Source organism: Sodiomyces alcalophilus (assembly GCF_042370955.1).
Source record: "Sodiomyces alcalophilus JCM 7366 unplaced genomic scaffold ACRALscaffold_2, whole genome shotgun sequence".
In the NCBI taxonomy this organism is placed as follows: Eukaryota; Fungi; Ascomycota; class Sordariomycetes; order Glomerellales; family Plectosphaerellaceae; genus Sodiomyces; species Sodiomyces alcalophilus.
Window position 1 is genome coordinate 5,687,452 of NW_027263533.1, and position 23,758 is coordinate 5,711,209.

Below are 23,758 nucleotides of genomic sequence, written 5' to 3' on the forward strand. Positions count from 1 at the left end.
CACCAGTTCGGCTGGCCCTAGGGCGGGGAGGACACTAGGTTTGTGGCTAGTGACAATGGCACAGCCATACCCTACCAGCCACAGTTGTCTACGTAATGGAAACCCCACGTCCCGAATTCAGACCGGCCGAGCCTATGGCCGGCGGCCTGCCTAGTGGCCTGACTACAGCACTTGGTCTGTGCGTCTCAACTCACCTTTCATACGGGTCGTCGCCGCCTCGCTCGTGTACATTATTATAAACTCTTTGCCTCTGCCGTCTTTTTGATTCTCTTTGTTTTTATCTCCCTTCCCCCCAACCCGAGATCTGTCGTTCTTCTCACTTCTTCCGTAATATCGTACTAGTGGGTCTAGGACCGCCACTAGCAATATAAACAGTCCGCAGCCAAGTTCCCGCGGTTCTTTGGGACTTCATCCTCCGCCAACCCGTCCGACAACCCCCGCCACATCAGGCCAGATTTATCACCTTGCTCCGAAACCCCAACCCGATGACTCGATATCAACATACATCCTAGGCGTTGGGTTGACGGCGCGTTTGATCGAGGTAGAGCTGGTGTTTCAAGCAGCTTGCTTTGAATTCAGCCACTATGGTAAGCAGTCCGTGAAAAGCTATTTCCGCTCTTCCATCGCATCATCTAATGCCATGTCTTCTGTTCCTAACCAGATCGGAAATCTTCTCGCCCAAATCACTGGCGAACCAGTGCGACAGACGTCGACGCATCCCGCCTCCAAACCAGTCGCTCCTCTGAAGCGGAAAGCCGACGATGATACACCCAACACCTCGGCAAAGGCGCCTCGCCTCGACGCAAGCACAAGGGGTACTGGTGGTTCCACAACAAATTCGAGGCCAACGGATAGACCAGCATCGACACCGTACCGAGGCACCGCGATGAGTCGTCCAGCCGGCGCTTCGAGAGTCACCAGTAGCCAGACTGCCAGACCTGCCTCCGGCTCAATACCACCCAAGACGTCCAGCGGAACGAACGGCACGAATAGCGCCAAGCCGACCTCAGCCAGCGTTCGAAAGGCACCAGCACCCGCGTCATCCGCAGCGGCTTCGTCAGCCAAGTCGGCACCGCCAAAGAAGGGCTCCTATGCCGAGATTCTAGCCCGGGCGAAACTCGCCCAGTCGACCATGGGTCAGGTTGGCAAGATTCAGCACAAAGAGACGGAGAGGAAGAGAGAACGGCCAGAACTCAAGAAGGACGCGAAGCCAACCGTCGGAACGACGACATCCAGATACCAAGGCACAGCTCGGCCCGCGACCGGCACCTCAAGACCTACCGGGAATCCCGCCCTACAGCGTCGGGCCGCCAGCGCCGGCGTGATGTCCAGGGACTCGAAGGATGCGCGGAACCTTGGCCCGGACAAGTCCAAGATGAGGCGGTCCACCTCGGTAGCAGAGGAGGAGCCCAAAAAGGTAAAAAAGGCCGCTCTCGCGACCACAGGCTACACCGGCACAGCCCGCCCTCGCTCAGGCGCTACCTCGTCGGCTGCCTCCCGGAAACCCGCCGCGCCCGGCGGAGCCCTGTTGAACCCCCGCGCCGGCGCCCGCTACGGCGGCCCCGCCAGGCGGTCCCGGTACGAAGAGGAGGACGACGAGCTGGACGACTTTATCGAGTATGATGACGAGGAAGACCAACCGCTCGGTGGGCCCCGATACAGGTACGACTCGGGCTCCGATTCGGACATGGAGGCCGGCATGGACGATATCTACGAAGAAGAGGCACGCGCGGCACGTGCCGCTCGGCTGGAAGACTTGGAGCAGGAGAGGCTGGAGAAGCGGCTCAAAGCGGAGAAGGAGGAGCGCAAGCGGAGATTCCTCGAGGAGCAGAAGAGGAGAGGCCGGGGTTGATTTGCCCGTCCTGACAGCGGCATACGTGCGACGGGTTTATCATGCCCCTGTTCCGGGATTTCCCATGGGAGTTGGTTGTCTATGAGGATGTGATTCATCAGTTTGCAAGGAAAGGGTCATGCATCTTGGCGCAGGGCGGTTGGCCGCGCATTGTTCTCCCTTTACCCCACTCATCAGCGACGGCGTTGCCTTTGTCTTTTCATCCTGTCTTGTTTGGTCTGTTGTATTGTGGTCTGGCGTTATCATGTGCCAAGGCTTTCCCTATTCATTTCACTATTTAGGTACCTAGGTTGGTTATTATAGTACGAATAAACAGTAAGTGCCCTGGGAGGCTACATTCAGCGCCACTCTCCTCCGTATCATATTCCGACATGAAGTGAGACACGACGCTGGCCCATCTGTCGGCCTATTGTGATGGCGACGTAACCAAACAGTGGTTAACCATATAAACACAGACGTTCGACATTGCCTATCAGAAGAAACTAATCAATTCAGGCTATATACAAGTAATTCCTTTACCATACACCGGGTATCAGCATTAGACAAACTATGATGCCACTCGTTTGATTGGTAGGCCTCTGTTCCGGCATCAAACCAAACCCACGCCCCTATTAGGATGCACCATCTCCCAACATGCCAGGGGCAACACTTGGCCCCGGGATTTGGGAGTAGTTTGGGCGACGAAGAGAAGGCTGCATGCTGATCCAGACGTCTTGTACGCTGCAAAATTTTGGCATGCAGGGTGGCCTCGTGCTTGCTGCAGATATTGTATCCAGGCAAGCTGGATAGCCAGCAAGCGACTTTGCAATCCTCTCAGCTGCCACGGCGAAAAAAAAAACAGAATGGCGGACGGTGTAGTAGCGGATGGTAACGGTGATTTCTGTTCGAGAGGATTGCATGCAAAACTGGCTCGGTACGAGAATGCAAAAAATGCTCATGAGTGCACTGCCGCGGCTGACTTTTCTGCAGCAGGCGTGAGACCGCAAGGCGTGTTATGTAGTTGGGCATCCAACTGAAAACGGCGAGAAAAAGCCAAAAAAAAACCCCATCGCTCAAACTAGAAAACCAAGAAGCAAACACCGTGAATGAACAACAGGCAGTACGACTTCAGGGAAGGTCTTCCGACTTTAGACCGGCATTGCCGTATCCACTGAGATTCCAACCCTTATACTGCACAGGCGCACCAGTCTGGGCCGCCTGGAGAGCAGACGGGGGAGGTTTGTGAGGCGGAAGACCATGGTCCGGCCGGACGGGCGGCTTCGGAAGAGACGCGGGAGCAGCGGGGAGAGTGCTCGTCTGCTGCGTCTTCTGCGTCTGCTGTGTCTTCTGCGCCTGCTGCGTCTTTTGCGCCTGCTGCTGGGCGCGAGACTGGCCGACGACAACGGTAGACTGTCCGTTGGCGGCGGCAGCATCGAGCGGCTTGACCATGCCCTTTTCGCGCAGGTACTGGATCGATTGCAGAACGGTGAGGTCCTCTTGGTCCTTGTCGTTCAAAATGAGACGTTGCTGGATGGTCAGCTGGCCATTATTGGCATCGCGCTCCTTGATGGCCGCCTCGCGAACCTGAGGATCATGAACAAAGCGGCACTTGCCCTTCTTGCCGCAAGTCCCTCCCGTAGAGTAGTACTTGCAGTGCTTCGTGACATCGGCCTTTCTCGCGGACGGGGTTGGGGGCTGCGGCTGGGCACGCGTTGATTGGACTTCCGGCGCCTCGTCGTCGTCGCCCTCTGCCTTGACCTCAGACGGAGGCGAGTTATCTCTCATCTCATCGCCCTCGTCCTGCTGCTCTCGCTTGCGCTTGATAGACGACTCGACCTTTTCAAGCTGCTTCCGAAGCTCCATGGCTATTTTCTCCTCCTTCTCCAGGGCCGCGGCACGCTTGTCTCCATTTGCCAGCTCGGCAGCTTCCTTGGCCTTGATCCGAGCGGCCGTAGGGTAGTTCTTCTTTCGCTCCGCAATATATGCAGCAACATCCGTGATCCTGGCGCCACAAAGTAGTTAGTGAGTTGTACTCCCCAGAGGACGAGACGCGGTTCGCAGTGGGGGATTCTTACTGCAAGGCATCCTGCCCTATGAGTTTGCATAGAGTCTCCTCTTCTTTCTCATCATCCTCCTCCGAATCAGAGTCTTGGCCCGGCGTCAGACCGAGGGTGTTCGTCTTCCGTTTCTTCTTCTTCCCAGACGAGTTGGAATCGTGCTTCTGAGGCCCAGACTGTCCCTCTTGCCGCGGACCTTGGTGGTGCCGCGGCCTCGCCTTATCGCCACTGGCATGATGAGGGTTGTTCCGACCCTTCATATTACTCCCCCCACGGAACCCGCCACGACTGCGACCGGCATAATGGCCGTCCTGCTTGTTGCGGTACGGCTCACGGGCAGGTGTATGGGACGGGGGTGGAGGGGGAGGGGGATATGCAGGGTACTGGGTCGGCGGTGGGGGGTACGACACAGCACGGGTATCGGGATAAGGCTGGGCATAGCCGCCGCTCACTTGAGGCTGCGCATTTTGAACCGCATAGTCGGTTCGGGGGGGCACTCCCATACTCTGAGCCCTAGCGCCCCCTCTCCTGTCTGGACCATAACCCCCCCGATGCTGGCCAGTGCCATACTGCGGCTGCGGGCGGTCATGACCTACCCACTGTTGCTGACTGCTGTAGGGGGCAGGGGCGTGGTAGGGATAATGGTGCTGCTGCTGGTGCTGCTGGGGAGGAGGGGGCGGAACGTAGCCTGCTGCTGGCTGGTGAACAGGTGCTGGGGTTTGCGCAAAGGCCTGGGGAGCATAATTAGGATGGTAGTTCGCACTGGAAAGGGGCGCCGGCGCATGTGGCTGTGGATGCTGGGATGAAGGGTGGCCATGATCCTGGGGCCATTGATGATGGGGCGTGGGATATCCACCTGCGGTTGGCGGCGAGGTTGAGTAGGTGGAATTGGCGTAGGGTTGTTGGGCATGTGCAGCACCATAGTCGTACTGGGGATGGGGAGGTTGATAGTCCGGTCGAGGGGGCCCTTGGCCTTGGTACCCTCCACGACCACCTCGCGACGCAGGAGTCCCACCACCGCGAGATGGACCATGACGCTGGTAGTGGCCAGTGTGATGGGTATAAGTAGTGTGGCCGGCCGGTGCAGCCTGGGGCGGTGGAGGAGGCGGCGGGCCGTAATTGTAGGTCGACATGGCGGTGGTGCTATGACAACTCAACCCTGTGACTATGCAAAAAAGCTCGGGTGCAAAGGTAGTAAAAGGAAACCAAAAAAAGAAAAGAAAAAGTGCGCACGTAGTGGGTAGCGTAGCAGAAGACTGAAAAGCAAACGGCGATGAGGACGGGAAAATATTCGAAGCAGAGGCTTAATTGAAAGCTTGGGCAGCTTGTCCAAGGTTGGGCAAAAGACGCTCTCGAAGGATAATCAGCTGGTCGAGGATCGCGCTTGCAAGCAGGACAAGCTTTCCCGAGACCTCCCTAAGATATGAAGGTCCACCTGGTTGCTAGTGGAAGGCGATAGTACGTAGACGAACAGGAAATAGGAATTCGCGGTGATGTCGAGAAGGCCAGGGTCGAGGATGCTGATGCCAAAGCTGGGGCGAGTTTATTTTTCGCGTGGTATCCCGGTACGTACCCAGCAGGTATGAATCACGTGTGTGTGGCAGCTAACAAGGTACATGTGAAGTACATGCCTAACGGTACTTTGTGTGTCCAAAAAGAGCAGGCGGTCAAAGTGGGGGTGTCTGAAAGCAGCGGACTTCTGCTACAGTGACTGCTGAGAAAGAATTCACGACAGGGTGATAGACTGAAGCCTTAGAAGCTACCTAGCTACTTCGTACAATACCTTACCCAGAGTTCAGCAAAGGTTTACGAATATAACACACCTACTTGCTTCAACAACACCACTTTCACCGTTTTCTTCCATCATCTCCACAAGGCCACCTTATCATGAAGCATTAACTCCTCCGTCACCATGTTCATTTTGGTGAGTAAGCAAAGACATGCACCCATTCACTCATGTGTAGATTAGTATTGACTAAACTCCAAGACAAAAGTTGCCGATCTCGTCCAAATTGCCCCCGAGGACTTTAAGAAAAAGAGCATCGTCGCAATAGAGGACTACATCAATGCCAAGTATGCCAACAAGGTGATACAGAAAATCGGCCTTTGCATTTCCCTTTACGACCTGCTATGGGCCTCTGAAGGTCTCATCGGCCACGGGACCGGCCTCGTGAACGTCAACGGTATATACATGCCCTCGCCACAACCACGCGGGACGCAACTTGGATCGGGGCTGACTGTTGTAACCCAGTGGAGTTCCGGCTCATCGTCTTCCGGCCCTTCAAGGGCGAAGTCATGTTTGGCAGGATACGAAGCTCCACGCCCGCCGGAATCAATGGTGGGTCTGAAGAGAAAAATCTCCCGCGCTCCGTCTTATGTTGTTGACAAAGAATTCCGCAGTGAGGACGGACTTTTTCGACGACATTTTTGTTCCCTTTGATGAACTTCCCGAGGGAGCCGAGTATAACCACCAGGAGCAGCTGTGGATCTGGAACTGTGACGAGGAAACCCGCCTCTACTATGATAACCACGAGCTGGTCCGCTTCCAGGTCATCGACGAGGAGTGGCATGACCAGACCCCCGCAGGTCCCAACCAGAATGAAGAGGATGCGCTCAAGGTGCCCTACAGAATCAAAGGGTCCATGGCCATGGACGGACTAGGTGTGTGCTTGTGGTGGGACGGGGACGAAGGAGAAGAGGGAGAAGGGGAGGCCGAGGCCGAGGCGGAGGAGGGCTAAAATCGCATTCGTTGCGCAGGCACGTCAGTGGGTAGTGTATTCGTAAGGCGGACCTTTTTTTTTTGTTTTCCTCTTCCTATTGTATGTCATTCTACTTTACCCATTGATACCCTTGAGCAGTCGTAACTCAACGTCGTCGAGGACCGAATAATGGTCAACAACGGCGATGTTTTCAGCTTCGCCCAGGAACTGCTTGTTTAGATCCTGTCCAGCGCCGAACATCGGTTGGTTGGGCGCAGGTCCCATCTGGCCCATTTGCTGTGCCATTTGGCTAGCGGCTGAGGGGGTCAATTAGCGAATGCATCTCCAATAGACAAGACTTTGCACCGTTGGCTTTCGAACGTACCGTTGTCGTTTCCAAGAAGAAACACGAATACAGGCTGCAGTCCGAAAATGCACAGGAAGTACCAGCTGATGCTCGACATCCACCGCGGGTCCATTTCCTTGGTCGCGACTCCAGCTTGCAGCATGCTCTTGAACTTGATCGTAATCGGGAAAGGCAGCTTGGCTGTGGCGCGTCAGTCTCCTGGTACCATTATACATGTCGCATCGCCTGCATCTCCACTCACTGATAACATAGCCGCTGAAGAAGGCGCTGATCCAGCTCATGATCAAGGTGTTGGGGATGATCATGGCCATATTGTTCTTCATCATGCCCATCATGCCATCCATCGCTCCCGGGTCGGTCAAGGGATTCGGAGGAGCTTGGTCCTGGCCAGCTCCATTCTTGAGGTAGGCACCCGACTCGTAGGCGTTGGTAAGGACTTCGCGACGCGCTTCGAACGACTTCTTGGACAGGACGTGGTGGTTGTTTCGCACGGCCTGTCCGTGGATCAGGGACCGCTGTTCTTTCATGGCGGGTCTGTCGATGACTTTCGGGGGTGTGGCGAGAAGGACCGACGCATAGTGGCGGAGGATGCCCGTCAATATCATCACAACCGTGATGGGCACCAGGATCCAGTAACTATAGGAGTCTCGTCAACAAACTGCTGGATCAGCCATGGGGTAGAACTACATACAATAGCTGGGGATCCCGGTGGATCGTCTGGTCGGGTAATTGGGCCATTTCAGTCTTGCTGGATACGCTGTACCGACGGTAGGAGCACGTAAATGTCAGACCCTTTCGCTGTGACGATAGTGATGCGACCTACGAGCTGGATGTCCGCATGGATCCCGGCATCAGCTATCCTGGTAATCCGTATATATGCATACTCGGTTACCTCGATCTGACTAATCGGAGGTTACGATAACGTGATAGAACGCTTCGTAACGACGCTAAGCCACTTTCAGTCCCCCAGCGTCACCCACCCTCGAGAAGGCCACCCTGGAGCTTTCGCATGGGGATGGACTGGCGCCTTGGAACTAATACACCCGCGCGTGTCTGAACATCCACCAAGCCTCACAACACCGTGCCCAAGATTAACGACTGAAAGATGTCGTCCCAAGATAGGATAACGGTCTACAACCAAGCAGGTAAAAAATCACCGCTTCTCGTCCTATGAAGGAGCCGGCGACGGCGTGAATGATGTCAGTAATAAGGATTGAGACGAGGCACCCGAAAGCTAACCCTGTCCTCGCAGACCTCAAGCACACCTCCGACGACACCATTGCCAACTACCTCAACTCTCTCCGCTTCACCCAGTCCCATACCCTGACCGATGTCCGCCTAGCCCTGGGCTACTCGGCCTTCCTCGTCGCCGGTGTCTGTTTCGCGTGGGACTACAAGCTCGGCTTTCATGCGACCAAGCTCTACACGGCGGCTGCTGTGGCCCTATATACCCTCCTGAATAGTGCCCTAACGCTATGGATGTGGTTCGTCGAGAAAGGCGTCGTGTACGAGGGCACCTCGCCCGACGGTGAGAAGGTAAGGCTACCTCCACTGTTCTCTCTCCGCCAGTATTGCCATGCTATAGCTGACACGCGCCCTCCCACCGCCTGTAGATCTCCATTGCGTCCTCGACAACCAAGAACGACCCCGTCTACAACCTCGAAATCACCCTTACCCCCAAGTCCGGCTCTCCCGTCAAAATCAACATCTCCCGTCCCTTCAGCCAGTGGTTCGACTCTCAGGGCCACTTCGTCGCCGCGCCCTTCCAAGAGATGCTCGCTTCCAACGTTCCCGCCATTGGCAAGCTGGACGCCAAGCGCGCCAACCCCTCCATCTCCACCGCGCCGGCCGACGGTGGCTACTCGCCTGAGATGCTAGATGCCGTGCTCGACGTCGCATCAGCCGATGCTACTGGTACAGAGGCCGCGGCGAAGAAACCTAAGCGGAGAAAGGCTTAAAGGCCATCTTCTGCATCAAGACCGGCTGGACGGAGACGAGGACATGATTAGAGTGGAAGGGCGCGTCGTCCATCTTGTCTCTCGGTGAGGCATTGGGGAACGATGTCAACGCGATAATACCAGATCAGACACATAAAGCAGAAGCACGCAGCCGGCGAAGCTTTCCGTAAGAATACTATCTGTCCATTTATGCGTGCATGTCACGTTTCGCGAGAGAAACAAATGTCAATTAGTAGGACATCACAATGAACCAGTCTTATGGCCCGAGTCACGACTACATCCATAGTCATACCCTACCTACCCGGGCTGGAGGGGGGTCTGGACAGTCAATTCTTATACTGACGATCATAGATATAAGGGGGTAGCTTATCATTATGTAGCTAGTAAGTCGATATCATAAGCAGCGCGCTTACTATTATAGGTTAGTATTATATTCATATGGTCAGGTATATTATCATAGTGATTCTAAGCAGTAAAGTCCATAGTAACCAGCAAAAAACTGTATCTATATAAGGTACCCTATCATACACTATAGGATATCTTATTAGTTATTCCAGGCCCACGAAATGACTGACTACCTACCCGGGTTGGGGGGGGTCGTGGACAGTGTCTTATTTAGCCTAACCCTAGCATGTTAACCCTGGTTATATTACGCACTATAATATATCGACACTATTATAACCAGGATCCAGGGTATCTAAGCTGCTTACTATTTTAGGCCTCTACTATATCATAATGTTGCTCCTATCCCTGTAGTTAGTATAGGAAGTGCTAGACGGTGACTAGATTAGTTAGCGTTTACGCTTAGATAGTAAAATAACCTGATAGTCTATCCCACGTTAATATTAATATTCAGGATATCTATATTATTATCCTGTTACCCTTAATTTTATAAATATAGCCTTAGCCTGACTACTAGGACTCGACTATTTATAAAAACAGCCTATTCAGGATCTTTATTCTATCTAATAAGTTATAACGTCTAGCAGGTTTATCCTGTCTAAAATAATAGATATTACTAATATTATTATAACTAATAAAGGTTATAATATCGATCTTAGCTATACTTTTAAAAAAATAATTACTAATAGGTATTTTACTACGATTAGGTACCGTATAGCACTAGCATACCTGTATAGGTATCTAGGCGGATATACTATAAGGTATATCGTTATTAATATAATACTTAGTGAATTCTGGACCTCGAACTGAATATTAAAATCATTCTATCCCGTTACTATCCATCTCTCTACTATCTATCTCTCCACTATAGCTTTCTTATACGTTATTATTAAGTTATAATAGTTTATAAAAGTTAGAGCGGTCGGGCTCGATAATATATCGCCTTGCCTCGAATAACGTAAATCGGGAATCCTGCTTAATTCGAAGTTAGTGAATTTATATCTTTTAGTGACTTAATCGTGGGATCCTTTACGTACCTACTAATAGGACGTGTGCCGTGGAGCGATAGGTATAAGAAGAATAGGATAGGTAGTTACCTAGGAGAATATCGGGCTACTACTTATATTATAGTTAGTACCTAGATATAATCGCCTAGTATTAGCTAAATAATATTATAGTAACTTCTAGGAAAGGGTTAAGGAACTTATATACTTTTATTATTTACTAGGCCGTGATATAAAATAGAACGAGGTATCTTAAACTCCTAAGGATATATATATAAGTCAGTAAGTATAGGTAGAACAGGGAACTAACCTTCGTACTATCTTCTATTAGGTAACTACTTTAAATCTCTTACTATATTATATAGTGAAAGTTCTAGGCTTAGTATCGTTAAGCGCGGCAGGGAATAGTGAAAATTAATCGACGTACTAGAATCCTGGAGTAATAGAAAAGAGCGTCTAGGTAATAGGGATTAATAATATACCGTACTATAGTCGATACTCGGCTTTTGGTTTTTTACTGCTTATAGAGTGAACTTAAAGCTATTATTAGTTAGCTATACGTATATATTTTACCGATTATATAATCGAAATAGGCGTTACGGGGAGCTAGTAAGACCCTATTAGTGGATAAGTCTACTAACGCACTTAAGCGGTATAATAACCCTAGTAATATTATATAGATACGGTAAAATAAATACAGATTAGTCTAGGAGCCAGTAAGACACTATTAGAAGACTAGAAGTCTACTAACGCACTCTAGCGGTAGCCGGTAAGTAGGTAGTAAAAATCCAGAACGAAGCTATTAAGATATAGAAGCTAGTAAGACACTATTAGAAGACCAGAGGTCTACTAACGCACTTTAGCGGTAGCCGGTAGTAAAAACCTAGAAGCTATTATAACACTATTAAAGGGTGGCTAACCCACTAACGCACTTAAGCGGTAACCTAGCTTTACCACGGCGTTTAGTAGAAGAAGCTAGTGTAGTGAAATTTGATAGTAGAAAGATAATCCAGAGTATATCTAGTGGTATAGAGAGATTAGAGAGGCTAACTTATTTTTTTTACTAGGAAAGTTAGATTATAGCTGGAAAGGGGAAAGAGTAAGCCAGATTTATAGTAACGTTATAATTAAGGTAGGCAGTCTAGGCGTAAATTTCACGGATCTAAAATAATCCGAGCTCTAGTAAGCCAAATTCTATAATAAGCGTATAAATAAATATCCAGGGAGCTTTAGTAATCGAAATCCAGGGCGATATAATAGTATTTTCTAGCTAAATAATATATATATCGTGGGGGCAGTATAGAAGCGTTTTATCTACTCTCTATATAACCCACTCCTTGCTTTCCTATAGTGCGGGTAAGCCGATAATAATCTTTTCCTCTATAAGAGTATAGATCGGGTATTATAGGATTAAATCTTATATTATAGGGCTAGTCGTGGCCGTAACGATAAGGAAAACCCGGAAAGTAGTAGTGAATTTATATATAAATATGCTATTAATATGTACTAGTTACTGGTCTCGGATACGTATAAAGTTATTTACTAAAAAGCAATAAACCTATCGGTCTCTTATTATAAAGCTAATCTTTAAGAACTATCTTAGGGTATCGCGACTTCCGTGTATAAGATTACTAAGATTATAGTCCTCCTGGTATACTCGAGATAATAGTAAATTAAACTTACTTAAATCTGCTTATTAACTCGGGAAAATTATCGAAAGAAGAGGGTATATCTGACTTTATACTGTCTCATACTAGAGACCACTAAAACACCGAGGCCTAATATACGATAGGTCTTCTATAATATCGAATATAGGTATATATATATCGTTCTCCTCTTCGTCGATAGTGCCGATATATATCTTATTTTTAATCCTAGATATAAGCATAGTATACTTAGTTCGGAAACGCATAAAAGCGGAATATACTCTTAGATAGTTAAACTCGAATAATCCGGATAGGCTAAATAGGGTTATTTTTCGTAGACGTTCTTGATATATAAGAATCGAGGCTGTGTTTCGGTGGTTTATCTTTATAATATCATTCTTATATTCCTTATACTTATCTTCTCCGAGGAAGGTAAAAACTCGATAATAGAAGCTATACTGCTTCTGCACTTCCTAGAGATATAGCCCGATATAGATATTCGGAAGGCCTTTTATCTTATAGTAAGTAAGTGCTTTGGATAACGCTGGCAGTCTTTGGATATTAATTGCTTTATCCTCTAGTATAGTGAAATTAGATATTTTAGTCACTCCACTAACTTACGATATATTATCGGCTATTCCTGTTCGTAATATTACGCTATCTATAATATTACCGTATTATAATATTAGTATATAAAGTATACCTATCTAGGTATAGGCTAAGTATAAGTAGACACGTACTATCCGTTCCTTAGAGGCTTATTATACTATAATAGAGGCCCGAATTATTTATAGATTAGAGGGTAGATTAGGTAAGGCCTTAAGTCTTTCGCCCCGCCTATCGCTTTTGCCCCGAACGACTATAGATATATCTTACTACTAACTAGAAGAGTAACTGAATTAATTTTCGACCTCTCTTAATAATATTAGTGAAATCCTGTTTAGAAACTTATGGTGGATAGCGTCCTATAACCTAGAGATTAGAGTAAGTAATATTCCAGAACGCTATAATAATAAGATCGGTAATAGTTATATTATCGTGAATATTTACACTTCTAAGGAAATCAGGAGCTTCGGAATAAATAGCCTCCGTAAAACCAGGAGATATACATTAAATATTTAACTAATACCTTAAAACCACGGGTATTAGAATCGATACTATACTCGCCTCTATTATACGCTAGGAATCTATATATATAAGAGGGGACTGGATCCTTTAGAAGCCTAGTGGCAGAGGAATATATTAGAAAGCTCGGATAAAGTCCTTATAAAACTTCGGAAGAATGATATAATCGATTAAAATCCTATAGGTATATTTAATAAGGCTTATAAACTCTAAGTAAGCGGTATTAGGAACACGGGTATGGTAAGGGTCTAGTATAGGAGAAAAGGAATATATTAACCTCAGCAGCTTATTATCTTTAAGAAGACTAACTGACTTTAGGGTTAATATCTTTTTTATAACTTATTCCGCTTCTGCTTTTTCACGAACTGCCTGTATATAATAAAAGTAGCGGCCGTTTTTAGTGATATCGAAGTTAAGATCTTAACGGGACTTATCGGATATTAGACACTCACGGTATAGTTTATTTACCTGCTAGGATAAGTAACCAGATATCTCTTACTACTGCTTTATATCTCCTAGGAAGTATAGGGGGAAAGCATAAATAAATTTCCTTGTTCTATAAATTATAAGGTTATAACCTTTATCGAGGTGACCTAGTTATATAAGGCTTAAGAAGATCTGTGTATAATCGGATCTAAACGGCGCCAGGGTAATCGGGAAAACGCTCGATCTCCTTAAGCCTATATGCTCGGGAAGAAAAGAAGGTAGTCCGTAAATACCGAGAATAAAGCGGTATATATTTTTATAAAGCCTAAATTCGTCACTAAAAAGTTTCTAAGGTAAGGAGATTATATCCTGGCTATCGAATCGCTTAGTAAACTAGCTTTGCCCGTATATCGATAACTCGAGTTCGCCCCGGTAAGGATTTAAAATTATTAAAGCCCGCTATAAGGGGATTTTACTATCTATATCCAGTAAATACCGGATAATATACCGGCACGTATTCGGGATATAGTAAGTATCTTAATCTATTAGATTAAAGGTGTACTAGAGGAAGATGTCGACCCTCTTTAGTAGCTAAGAAGCGGGGAGGGTAATTTTATAGTTCTTGGTGAGGATTAGCTCTTATAGCAGGGGATCTAGGATATAAAAGGGAAAACGCAGTAATAGGAATAAATCTGCTACCGCCGCCGTCGATATAGATATAAACGAATACAGACTGTTTCTTAGGTATACTGGATAAATAATCACTGCCTTAGTTAGTGCTTATAAGCCCCTAGAATAATCCAGGCCGTACTAAACCACGCGACCTAGATAGTAGCTATGAGTTATAGGATTACTAGCGTAGTATAGTAAAAGATATCTATACCGGATAAAATCCGAGGGGAAAATAAGGGAGCCGTCGGTAAAATAGAGAAAACGCCTAGATATTATCCTAAGAGATTCGCCCTAGACACGGGCATCCTATATCTCGGACTTATTATTAGTCGTGTTAGGGTGATTTAGCCTAGTAAGGCCGGAATAATAAAAAAAGGAAAGGATCGGAGAACTTAGAAATATCTTGAGGTAGTATTTAATATTAAACGATATAACCTCTTCGATAATCTAGGCACACGAAGGTAGCTTTCGAGAGTTAAGCTTTACCGATATTTTCCGAACTATATATTAAGGAACTTAAGTCCGGAAAGTATATAGAAGCCCGTCCTTCTTTTTTAGTAGTTAACGTAGCTCTTTAGCCGGTAAAGTTTATAGTATTTTATATAGAGCTAACTATGCCGACCTGGATAGATTAACCTTTATACGGAAAACAGAAAACTTAAACGCTATTAAGGATATCGTGAAAGGTTTAGTATTATAGCGTACTTCCTCGGTAAGATCAGGTAGCAGTGTGTGTTAGAAGAACCCGGAGTTATATATCTTATTATTAACTATAACGGACTCTTATAAAGGAATACTGCGTTCCTATAAATCTAAATCACTATCACCGGCAAAATAATAATTATCGGTATTATCGTTAAAGTCGTCTTTAATATTAGCGGGCACTATAGAAACTATAGTGGATGCTTCGGGTGTATTTTCCTGCTCTGGCTCTAATATAGACTTAGAGTCTGGGTTATCTTAGATAAGATCTGTCTTAACAGTATCCTACACGTATTAGACTATTTCCAGGGCATCTACGCTAATATTTCTCTTATCTAGAAGAGTTCTGGAACTAGTATCACCGGCGCCGTTAATATCTATTATATTATCGTTATCCGGGCCTATCTCGAATTTACCGACGGTATCGCTTAGACTTATAGCGGCTTGCTTGTTTAGCTAGGAGACGACTCTATCGTTTAAGGATAAATATTCGGGTAGTATAGGCGGTGACCGTTCTATAGTATGGTATAAAGGAGGGGAATTTAATAGCGATTAAGGGAGTTTAAGGTCGTTAATATCCGGTATATCCGGGATATTCGAATAATTAATATTATAGGGGGCAGGCCGATAACCTTGACGGTCTAGCGATACCAGAGGAAACCACGGTATTATCACGCCTGATTATAAAAAAAGACGCTAAAGAAGATATTAAATCAGAGATATTAAATTAACGATATAATATTTACCTAATATATTAAAACTCGGTAAGTATTATATAACTTAGTGATATATACCGGTGTATATCCTTAGTCGAACCTTCCCCTGATATCTAGAATTTATAACAGTATAACTAGGCGCCCGATAGCATAACTGCCCGATAATATATCTACCCCCTTTTTCCTTTCCTCTAACCCCTCTAAAATCCACACTCTATTATTCTACCTGGTTCGATATCGTTTCACGCTAGTATATCCTAAACTTTAACTTTAAGCGGCCGTGTCTATTTTATTCTATCTATATTCTTATTTCTCTATAGCTTTAACTTTACTATCTTAGCCGTATTAGTCGATACTATAGCTACCGCTATATAGGATTTAGTTATTCCTAACTCGTAGAGAGACACCACCACCCTATAAGGGGACGACGGGGATACTATTAACATGGATATAGATAACCTATTCTAAGATAAGAATAATAGTATTCTGGATAATAATAGCTTTAACCATTAGTTTAATAGGAATATAGTAAGTACCTAATATACTAATAGTCCCGTCCTATTATATACGTCTTCTACTAATATTTTACTAAGCCTAAGGATAGTAATCTCTCGGCTATAGTAGTTATTAAGTGGGTGATCGCGAAGAGTAAAGAGATAATCAAGACAAGAGTACTTAGTGGCCAGGACGTGATCGTATATAAGTTAAGTAGGGGGGGTACTAAAGAGTTAGATTAATCGCTGGCCTCCTTATTCTAAGGGCGGCTATCTATCTCTTTTATATACGCTATCTAGGTCCGGACTAGCTCGGGATCCTATTAGCCGTAATAACTGCCGTCCCGTGACTCGTATAATAACCTGACTCGTGCCCTAAGTCGGCCCGCGACGTGACCACCTATTAGTTAGGCTCCTGACCGGACGCTCCGACATCTTCTATGACTCGTCCGCTAGCCTAGACCTGTGTCGTGACTCGTGGCTACTCGGCACTAGGGGAACCAGCAGTCCGGCACCTAATAGGGCGCCCCCTCTCCGTGGCTTCCGTCCCGGAAGCCTAATACTATCCCGTTATCCTCCTTTATTCTCCTCCGTCCTCCGATTAACTAATAGTCCCTCTATAATCCTAGCCTATCTATCGCGTCTCCTAATTACCTTTTCCGGAATATCGTTCTTTATAATAATCCGTTCTTTATAGTAGTCCTATTCTGGTTATAACATAGTCCTTTATAGATCGCTTTATTATCCTAATTATATCCTAAGTCCCTTTAGCGAGGCTAGCCTATAACTACCTTTATTATAATATCGGGGTAGTCGTTCCTTCCTTTTATAGGGTTACCTTTATTATTCCTTCTATATAAGTAGGATAGAAGATTAGTCCCACCTAACCTTATAAATATCCTATTCTGTTTTTCCTACGATCCTATTCTTATTATTTTCCTCTTTTTACCCTATTCTAATTAACTTTATTAGATTAGATTATTAGTTTTATAAATAATCCCGCGCTACCCCGCGATAGAGTTAAGACTAGTTAATAATAGCTTTATATAATTTATTCCTCCGCCTATCCTGCTATATATCTTATTACTAACCCCGATCTTATTTTAGTCCTAGTCTCGTTCTTTTATTATAGCTATCTCTATCTCGCACTATTATAAGTTCCCCCCTTATCGTTTAACGCGTAGTTAGAATATAAGCTAACCGCTATCTTAGTATCGTCCGACTATTATAGCTCCTAAGAGTAATAAGAAACGCGCCGCTACTAGTAGTAATAGTGTAGCTAGGACTCCTAGTAAACGTTAGAAAAAGTCCGCCGCCGCTAATACCCCGGCCGTTAACGCTAACGTGCCGCCTACCGCTAGACTTATCGATATAGGCGAAGGCGAGGGCCTTTATACTCTATACTTACGGTACGCTAGCCACCTAGCCGACTTAGATCTAAAGGAGGGGGGTACTATCTTATATAAGTCGTGCCGATATAGCGCTAGTATATATCCTATTATTAGCCCGTATTTAACTCCTTACTTACCTACCTTCTTAGAGAAATCGGCGAAATATTATTACTATTAGGTTAATAGTAGTCGTTTATACCTCGATATAGGCTTATACTCCCTCCGTTATAGACCGCTCTATAGTCCGTTCCTTACTAATAGTTATTTAGTTACCGATAACGGGTAAGGCCGCCGCTAAAGTCTTATAGGATATTCTAGACGCTACTAAAACGCGACCCGGCGGGTTTAATTAAGCCCGTCTTATAAGTATACCTTATTCCACGTCTAATTATATACTAACGGCCCTAATAGGAAGCTACGCTCTAGGCTTAGTAAATTTTAAAGGTTAGTATCGGTAAGTATAAGGCCGAGACTACCCGTGGATCCGGTAAGGGCGTGCGGGCCGAGTAGCGCGATAATAAAGAGATTATTACCGCTAAATAAGATACCCTTAAGCGGGTCGTAGCCTTATTAAAGGAGATATCGGCCTCCCTAAAGGCCTAGAAAGAGATCCCGGATCTCTTAAAAAAGTTCCTAGGGGTTTAGGGCGGTATTACCGCCACGGGGTCGGTTACCGGTCCTATCGCAGATAGTAACGCTAAGGTAGTGCTCCCTAACCTAGACGCCGGTAACGGTATCTATAGCACGCCTACCCCAGGACCGTTATCTGCCTAGAAGAAGGGTAAGGCTAAGAAAAAGGCCACCCCTATTCTAATCGAGGATAACACTATAACTAATAACGATAACGAAGATAAGGGCGGAGATACCCCCTTACCTACCACTCCTCCTCCTCCTCCTCCCCTTACCGCTAATACGACGGCGCAGGAACTCGACGATAACCTATAGCTAAGTCTCGCCGGCCTTACTACCGACTAATTTCCTTTTCTTTTTTTTTTTTTTTTTTTTTTTTTTTTTTTTTTTTAGAAGGGAATTTTATTCCTTTTCTTTTTTTTTTTTTTTTAATAAAAAATCCTTTTAAGGCACTCCGTATATCCTTAATCCACTATTATCTTATCCCGATCTAGTCCCCGCCGTGCCGTAGTCGTCGCTAGAATATATACAAAGTATTTATTAATTAGCCCCGCTAGTATATTCCTTATAGGTTCCTAGGTATTATCTTTATAGCCTTAGCCTGCTTACTTAATAAGATATTCGCGCCGTTTACCTTAGTAGCGATAAGTAATAATAGCTTCTACTTCGTATTCGTCTTCTTATAGTTTTATCGCGACCTCCTACGGAGCCGGTAGCTAGCCATCGCGTGACTTTTATAGTTCGAGTAAGGAGATAGGGAAAACATTATAAATCTTTATACCGGTAGGCAGCTTAAGCCTATACGCTAGTCCGTGGCTGCCCACTATTCCTATAATCTTATAGGGTCCGATATACTTATCGCTTAGTTTACGGGATAGCCGATATTACTTTAGGTTCTTCGTGGAGAGCAGGATATAGTCTCCGACTTAAAACTACTATATTATCTATCCGCGGTTATAGTAACGTTTATATATCGCTTAAGCTCTCTAAATTAATTTAGCTAGGGTCTTATAATCGGCTATAAGCTAAGTAGTATATCGGTCCGCCTTTACGGAGCGGATCTCTTTAGCTTAGGGTAACTTTACTTTATCGGGCCCCCTCGGGTTATAGCCTATTAGAGCCTTTACAGGGCTCCTCTTAGTAGCCGAATACTATACTATATTATACGTAAACTCAGTAAGTCCTAACTTATTTACCTAGTCGTCCTACTATAACGTGTAATAGGTATAAAGGTAGTATTTTAGGTTCTAATTCTATTATTCCGTTTACCCGTCTATTTACGGGTACTACGCGGTGGATAGGCGGCGATTAGTGCCGAGGTACCGATAAAGCGCTATCTAGAAGCGACTAATAAAAAGGGCTCCTTTATCCGATACGATACTATCTAGGAGGCCGAACCTATAAAAGATATATATCTATAACGTGTCCGCTAGGCCGGGCGCTATTAGGCCACTACTTATAGGGATATAGATCGAGTACTTAGTTAAGCGATAAACCACTACCAGGATAGCGTCCTTTTTATAACTAGCCCCTATTATAGGCGGTAGGCCGGTAATAAAATTAATTAAAATCTCCGAAAAGGGATATTTAGGAATAGGAAGACTTACTAAATTACCGTATAGCTTATACTGCCTAGGCTTAGTGCGCTGGTATACTAAGCAGCTAAGGATAAACTCCCGAATATCCTTTAATAGGTAGTTCTAGAAGTAATAACTAGAGATCCGATAGATAGTCCTCTTAACCCCGTGGTGCCTAGTAGTTAGGCTATTATAGAAAACTTATAGAACCTTTTAGCGTAGACTATAGTGGTTAGGAATAAAAATCTTCCCTCGGAAATATAAAACTCCTTACTTATCTTAGGACCAGGGGCTAGGCCTCTATCGGTTATCGGTGGCTTTACGCTAATTTATATAAAACGGGTCTTTAGCCTATACCTCGATAATTTCTTTATATAATATAGGCGAGTCGGGATTAGCGACCGCTCTTAGGGTAATTAATCCTAGGATAAACTTTCTTAAAAACTCTTCCGTGGCCTTAGCTTAGTCGGAGGTAACTTCTAACTTATTAGGGGTATACTATGGCTTCCGCGAGAGGCTATCGGCGGGGTTTAATAACCCGGGCCGGTGCTTAATTTCGAAATCATAGGCAGTAATTTCTTTAAGCCAGCGCGTATACTAGGCCTTTAACTTCGGCTTATCTATTAAATATCGATAATTTAGGTAGTCGGTTAGGACTAATACGGGAGTCTGGCTATAGGTAATATAGTGCCTTTAGGTACGGAACGACTTAATAATCGCTATTAATTCAGAATCAGGTATACTATAGTTTAGTTCGGGTCCACGTAGCTTCCGGGATATAAAAGCGATAGGGCGCTATATTCTATCTTTAAGCTAGCTAATAACTACGCTAATCGTAAACGCTAACGTATCGGGCTTAATACGTATTAGTAACTTAGGGTTAAAGTGCCGGAGAATAGGTGCCTTTATAAATAACCTCTTTATCTTAGTAAACGCTGCCTTTACCTTTAGACCGAAAGCAATAATCCCGGGGTTCCCCCCCTTAGTTAGGTCTATTAACGGCGCGGCCACCTTCGAGTAATTCTTAATAAATCTCCTATAGAATCCGGTAAACCTAGTAAAAACTTAAATCTTCTTAATAGTATTAGGCTCTTCCTAGTCGCGGATAGCTTCGATACGCAGGGGATCTATATAGACTTTATCGGGACTATATATAAACCCGAGGAACTCGACCTCGCGGATCTTAAATTTATACTTCTCGGGGTTAGCATAAAGGGACTATTCGTGTAGTTATTATAGGACCTGCTTTATATACACCCGGTACTCGTCTAGGTCCCGACTATAAATCAGGATATTATTAAGGTACACTATATAGATAGTGTCTATAAGGCTAGACAGGGCCTAATTAATATAGCGTTAGAAACTTACGGGGGTATTAGTAAGCCCGAACAGTATTACTAGGTATTCGAAGTGTCCGTATTTTATACGGAAAGCCGTCTTCTATTTATTACCTGCCCGGATATAGAGCCGGTAGTAGGCATCTTTTAGGTTAAGCTTAGTATAGTAGTTAGCGGTAAACAGCCTATCTAAGATCTTATAAATTAGGGGAAGGGGGGTATAGTCCTTAACCGTTACCTTATTAAGCCCGCGATAGTCGATATATAGGTAAAGCTTACCGCCTTTCTTTAGAATAAATAGAATAGGGGCTCCCGCCGGACTATTAGATAGCCTAATCTAGCCCTTAGTAAGAGCGTCCTTAATATATTACCGGAGTGCTTTAAGCTTTTATATCGCGAGGGGGTAAATTAGCCCGAATAGTAGTGTTTTCCCCTCTTCTATATTAATAGCGTGGTCCTAATATTAGTAGGCGGGTAGCCGGCCCGCTTCCTTAGTATTAAATACGTTAGCAAAGTCCTTATATTAGTTAGGTAAGGAGAAAGGGGTGGCGGAGGAATCTTTATCTAGGGGTTCTTTATCCGAGGGGTTATACTCCCCTTAATCCGGGTCTTATTATAGGCTTATCTAGCCTAAATAAAGGGAGGCCTCCTCTAGCAGCTTTAGTATTAACACCTACTACGCGTCGCCTCTCGCTTATCTTATCTACCGCCGTGATATAACCAGCTCTAGGTCACCGCGTATAATAGGGTAAGTCCATGTCTTCTAAACCTAGTCGATATTAGGATTAACTTAAGTTAACTAGGGTAAGCCTAGGATAATTTTAGGTCCGGACTAATTAAGGTCTATAATATAGAACTTATCTTATTAAATCTTTATACGGCCCTAATAGTCTTTTATCTTAATAATTCTCGATACCGTTTTATAGGTGTTTATCGTTATACCCTTAAATAGCTATCCTACCTTTAATCGGGGTCCCGTAACGACCTAGTCTAGGCCGACCAGGGACCGATCCACTATATTACCGTCGGCGCCGCTATCTAAGCGCGCCGGGATAATAACCTAACCCCCGTTATTACGGAGACTAACGCAGGCCTCCACGGGTTTTATAGGGGCCTTTCCCTCCTTAGGCAGGGAAGGTTCCTATTATTCCTCGACTATAACACGGCCTAATACTAGACGCGTGCCGGCCACGGGCTATTTATTCGGATTCTATCTCGGGGCCTATTACTCGACGCGAGGGTTATTATAAATACTCGCGTAGTGGCCCCGTTACTAGCAGTTAAAATAGGTGATATTCTTAATAGGTGGATAAGTAAAGGGGGAGTAAGTATTAGATTCGCTATATCCCGATACTAGGTTAGGAGGGCCTTAGGGTTACGCTATAGCCTAGGACTAGCTAGCAGGGGGTCCCGCTTATCCTTAGCGGTTACTTTAGTCGTGATTATTACGCTAGTATTACTAGCTATACCGTGGTTAATACCTGCCCCCGAAACGACTCTTTAAGGGTTATATTAGGGCTTCGGCCTTTTGGTATAGGGGTATAAGCTCTCCGTATACACGTAGGACTCCCTACGTAATAATATAGTCGCGGGTCGCTAGGTAGACTCTAGTCAGGACTATCTAAATACGCTAAAACTCGGGTAGTTCCTCCGGTAGCTCGGATTCTAGGGTCTCCTATTTACGGATAAATTATTAAAAGGTTTTATTAGGTTTCTAAAAGGACTCCTGCTTAGATATAATCTAAATAGTAACCTCTTATAGACGGGTATCTCGGTTATCGACCTATTAACCGAGCCAGGCTTCTAAAGCCGGCTATAAGACCCGCGCTGATTTACTATTATACTTATAGCGGACCTCGTTCTGCCACCGTTCCTTAAGATAATAGGGTAAGCAGGAGATAACAAAGTAGTTCTTAGTAGCGTTAATCGGGAAGCTATAAGGGTCGATTACGAAGCGCTCCTTTATCTCCTAGATAAAGGTCCGATACTTAGCTTAAGATATCCTATCCTACTTTAGGAGAGGGTAGTTAACCTTAGCCTAATTAGTCTATATTCCGGGGCCTCTTATATACTAGTTAATAAGGACCGGGACCGCCTCTCCGCTAGCGAAACGTTTAACGGTACCGCTAATTAGGTACTAGTTATTATTAAGTTAGTTTAAAGTCCGAGCTTCGAGCTTAAATAGTCGTTCGAGTTTTCGCTTCTTCTTTAATTCTTCTATATAACGTAGGCGTTCTTCTAGTTACTTATATATTAGCTAATCTCCCGGGACTCGATTATAAAGGGGCCGGGGTTTAGGGTTCCGGTTATAAGGGGGCCGAAAAAGGAGCGGCTTATAGAATATAGAGGCTAAAAAGACTAAGGGGGCTAGTATCGAGTATATAGTTATCGGGCACTTTTCCCTAGGTAGTCCGTTATAGGCCCGGACGGGTTTAGAGTTCTATTAAACGTCGGATACACTATACTTAGACGATAGGTCCGGCTTCTATTACTAGCCCGAAGGTACCTTAGTGGTAGGTACGGGTAGACTAGTATCCGGATAGACTTATTCGAGTTACTCGGTAGTATTAAACACCTATTCGTTAATAGGGTTAGATATCTTATCTTAACTTCTTAACGGTCCTCGCGCCCTTAGAGGGTTAGAGCGATTAATATATTAAGTGGGTGATCGCGAAGAGTAAAAAGATAATTAAGACGAGAGTACTTAGTGGCTAGGACGTGATC

General features: G+C 45.2%; 5 protein-coding genes across 5 annotated transcripts; 3 read left to right on the top strand and 2 right to left on the bottom strand.

The window, feature by feature from the left end:
- Positions 1-584: 584 nt before the first annotated feature.
- ACRALDRAFT_1069232 (uncharacterized protein) lies at positions 585-1,852 on the top strand (the record flags this gene model as incomplete). Its single annotated transcript, XM_071017647.1, has 2 exons — positions 585-587; positions 662-1,852. The coding sequence occupies 2 exons, from the start codon at positions 585-587 to the stop codon at positions 1,850-1,852; spliced, it is 1,194 nt and encodes a 397-aa protein (XP_070878137.1).
- Positions 1,853-2,959: 1,107 nt separating this feature from the next.
- On the bottom strand, positions 2,960-5,021 carry ACRALDRAFT_2026495 (uncharacterized protein; the record flags this gene model as incomplete). The annotated part of the gene is made up of 2 exons (XM_071020394.1): positions 2,960-3,833; positions 3,907-5,021. 2 exons carry the CDS (start codon positions 5,019-5,021, stop codon positions 2,960-2,962), a joined length of 1,989 nt encoding a protein of 662 aa, XP_070878138.1.
- Positions 5,022-5,800: 779 nt separating this feature from the next.
- On the top strand, positions 5,801-6,626 carry ACRALDRAFT_208178 (uncharacterized protein; the record flags this gene model as incomplete). Its single annotated transcript, XM_071022408.1, has 4 exons — positions 5,801-5,812; positions 5,876-6,071; positions 6,140-6,226; positions 6,289-6,626. The coding sequence occupies 4 exons, from the start codon at positions 5,801-5,803 to the stop codon at positions 6,624-6,626; spliced, it is 633 nt and encodes a 210-aa protein (XP_070878139.1).
- Positions 6,627-6,722: 96 nt separating this feature from the next.
- On the bottom strand, positions 6,723-7,692 carry ACRALDRAFT_2041116 (uncharacterized protein; the record flags this gene model as incomplete). The annotated part of the gene is made up of 4 exons (XM_071021128.1): positions 6,723-6,904; positions 6,973-7,134; positions 7,196-7,590; positions 7,646-7,692. The coding sequence occupies 4 exons, from the start codon at positions 7,690-7,692 to the stop codon at positions 6,723-6,725; spliced, it is 786 nt and encodes a 261-aa protein (XP_070878140.1).
- A 275-nt stretch (positions 7,693-7,967) lies between these two features.
- On the top strand, positions 7,968-9,401 carry ACRALDRAFT_1080669 (uncharacterized protein). The gene is made up of 3 exons (XM_071019059.1): positions 7,968-8,099; positions 8,207-8,490; positions 8,568-9,401. Exons 1-3 carry the CDS (start codon positions 8,060-8,062, stop codon positions 8,910-8,912), a joined length of 669 nt encoding a protein of 222 aa, XP_070878141.1. The 5' UTR covers positions 7,968-8,059; the 3' UTR covers positions 8,913-9,401.
- The last annotated feature ends 14,357 nt before the right edge of the window (positions 9,402-23,758 follow it).

Bases quoted from the DNA above. Each gene is read 5' to 3' on its own strand.
- ACRALDRAFT_1080669 (XM_071019059.1), top strand. From the start codon at position 8,060: ATGTCGTCCCAAGATAGGATAACGGTCTACAACCAAGCAG. The intron at 8,100-8,206 runs GTAAAAAATCAC...CTGTCCTCGCAG, and splicing joins AACGGTCTACAACCAAGCAG to ACCTCAAGCACACCTCCGAC. The intron at 8,491-8,567 runs GTAAGGCTACCT...CACCGCCTGTAG, and splicing joins CCTCGCCCGACGGTGAGAAG to ATCTCCATTGCGTCCTCGAC.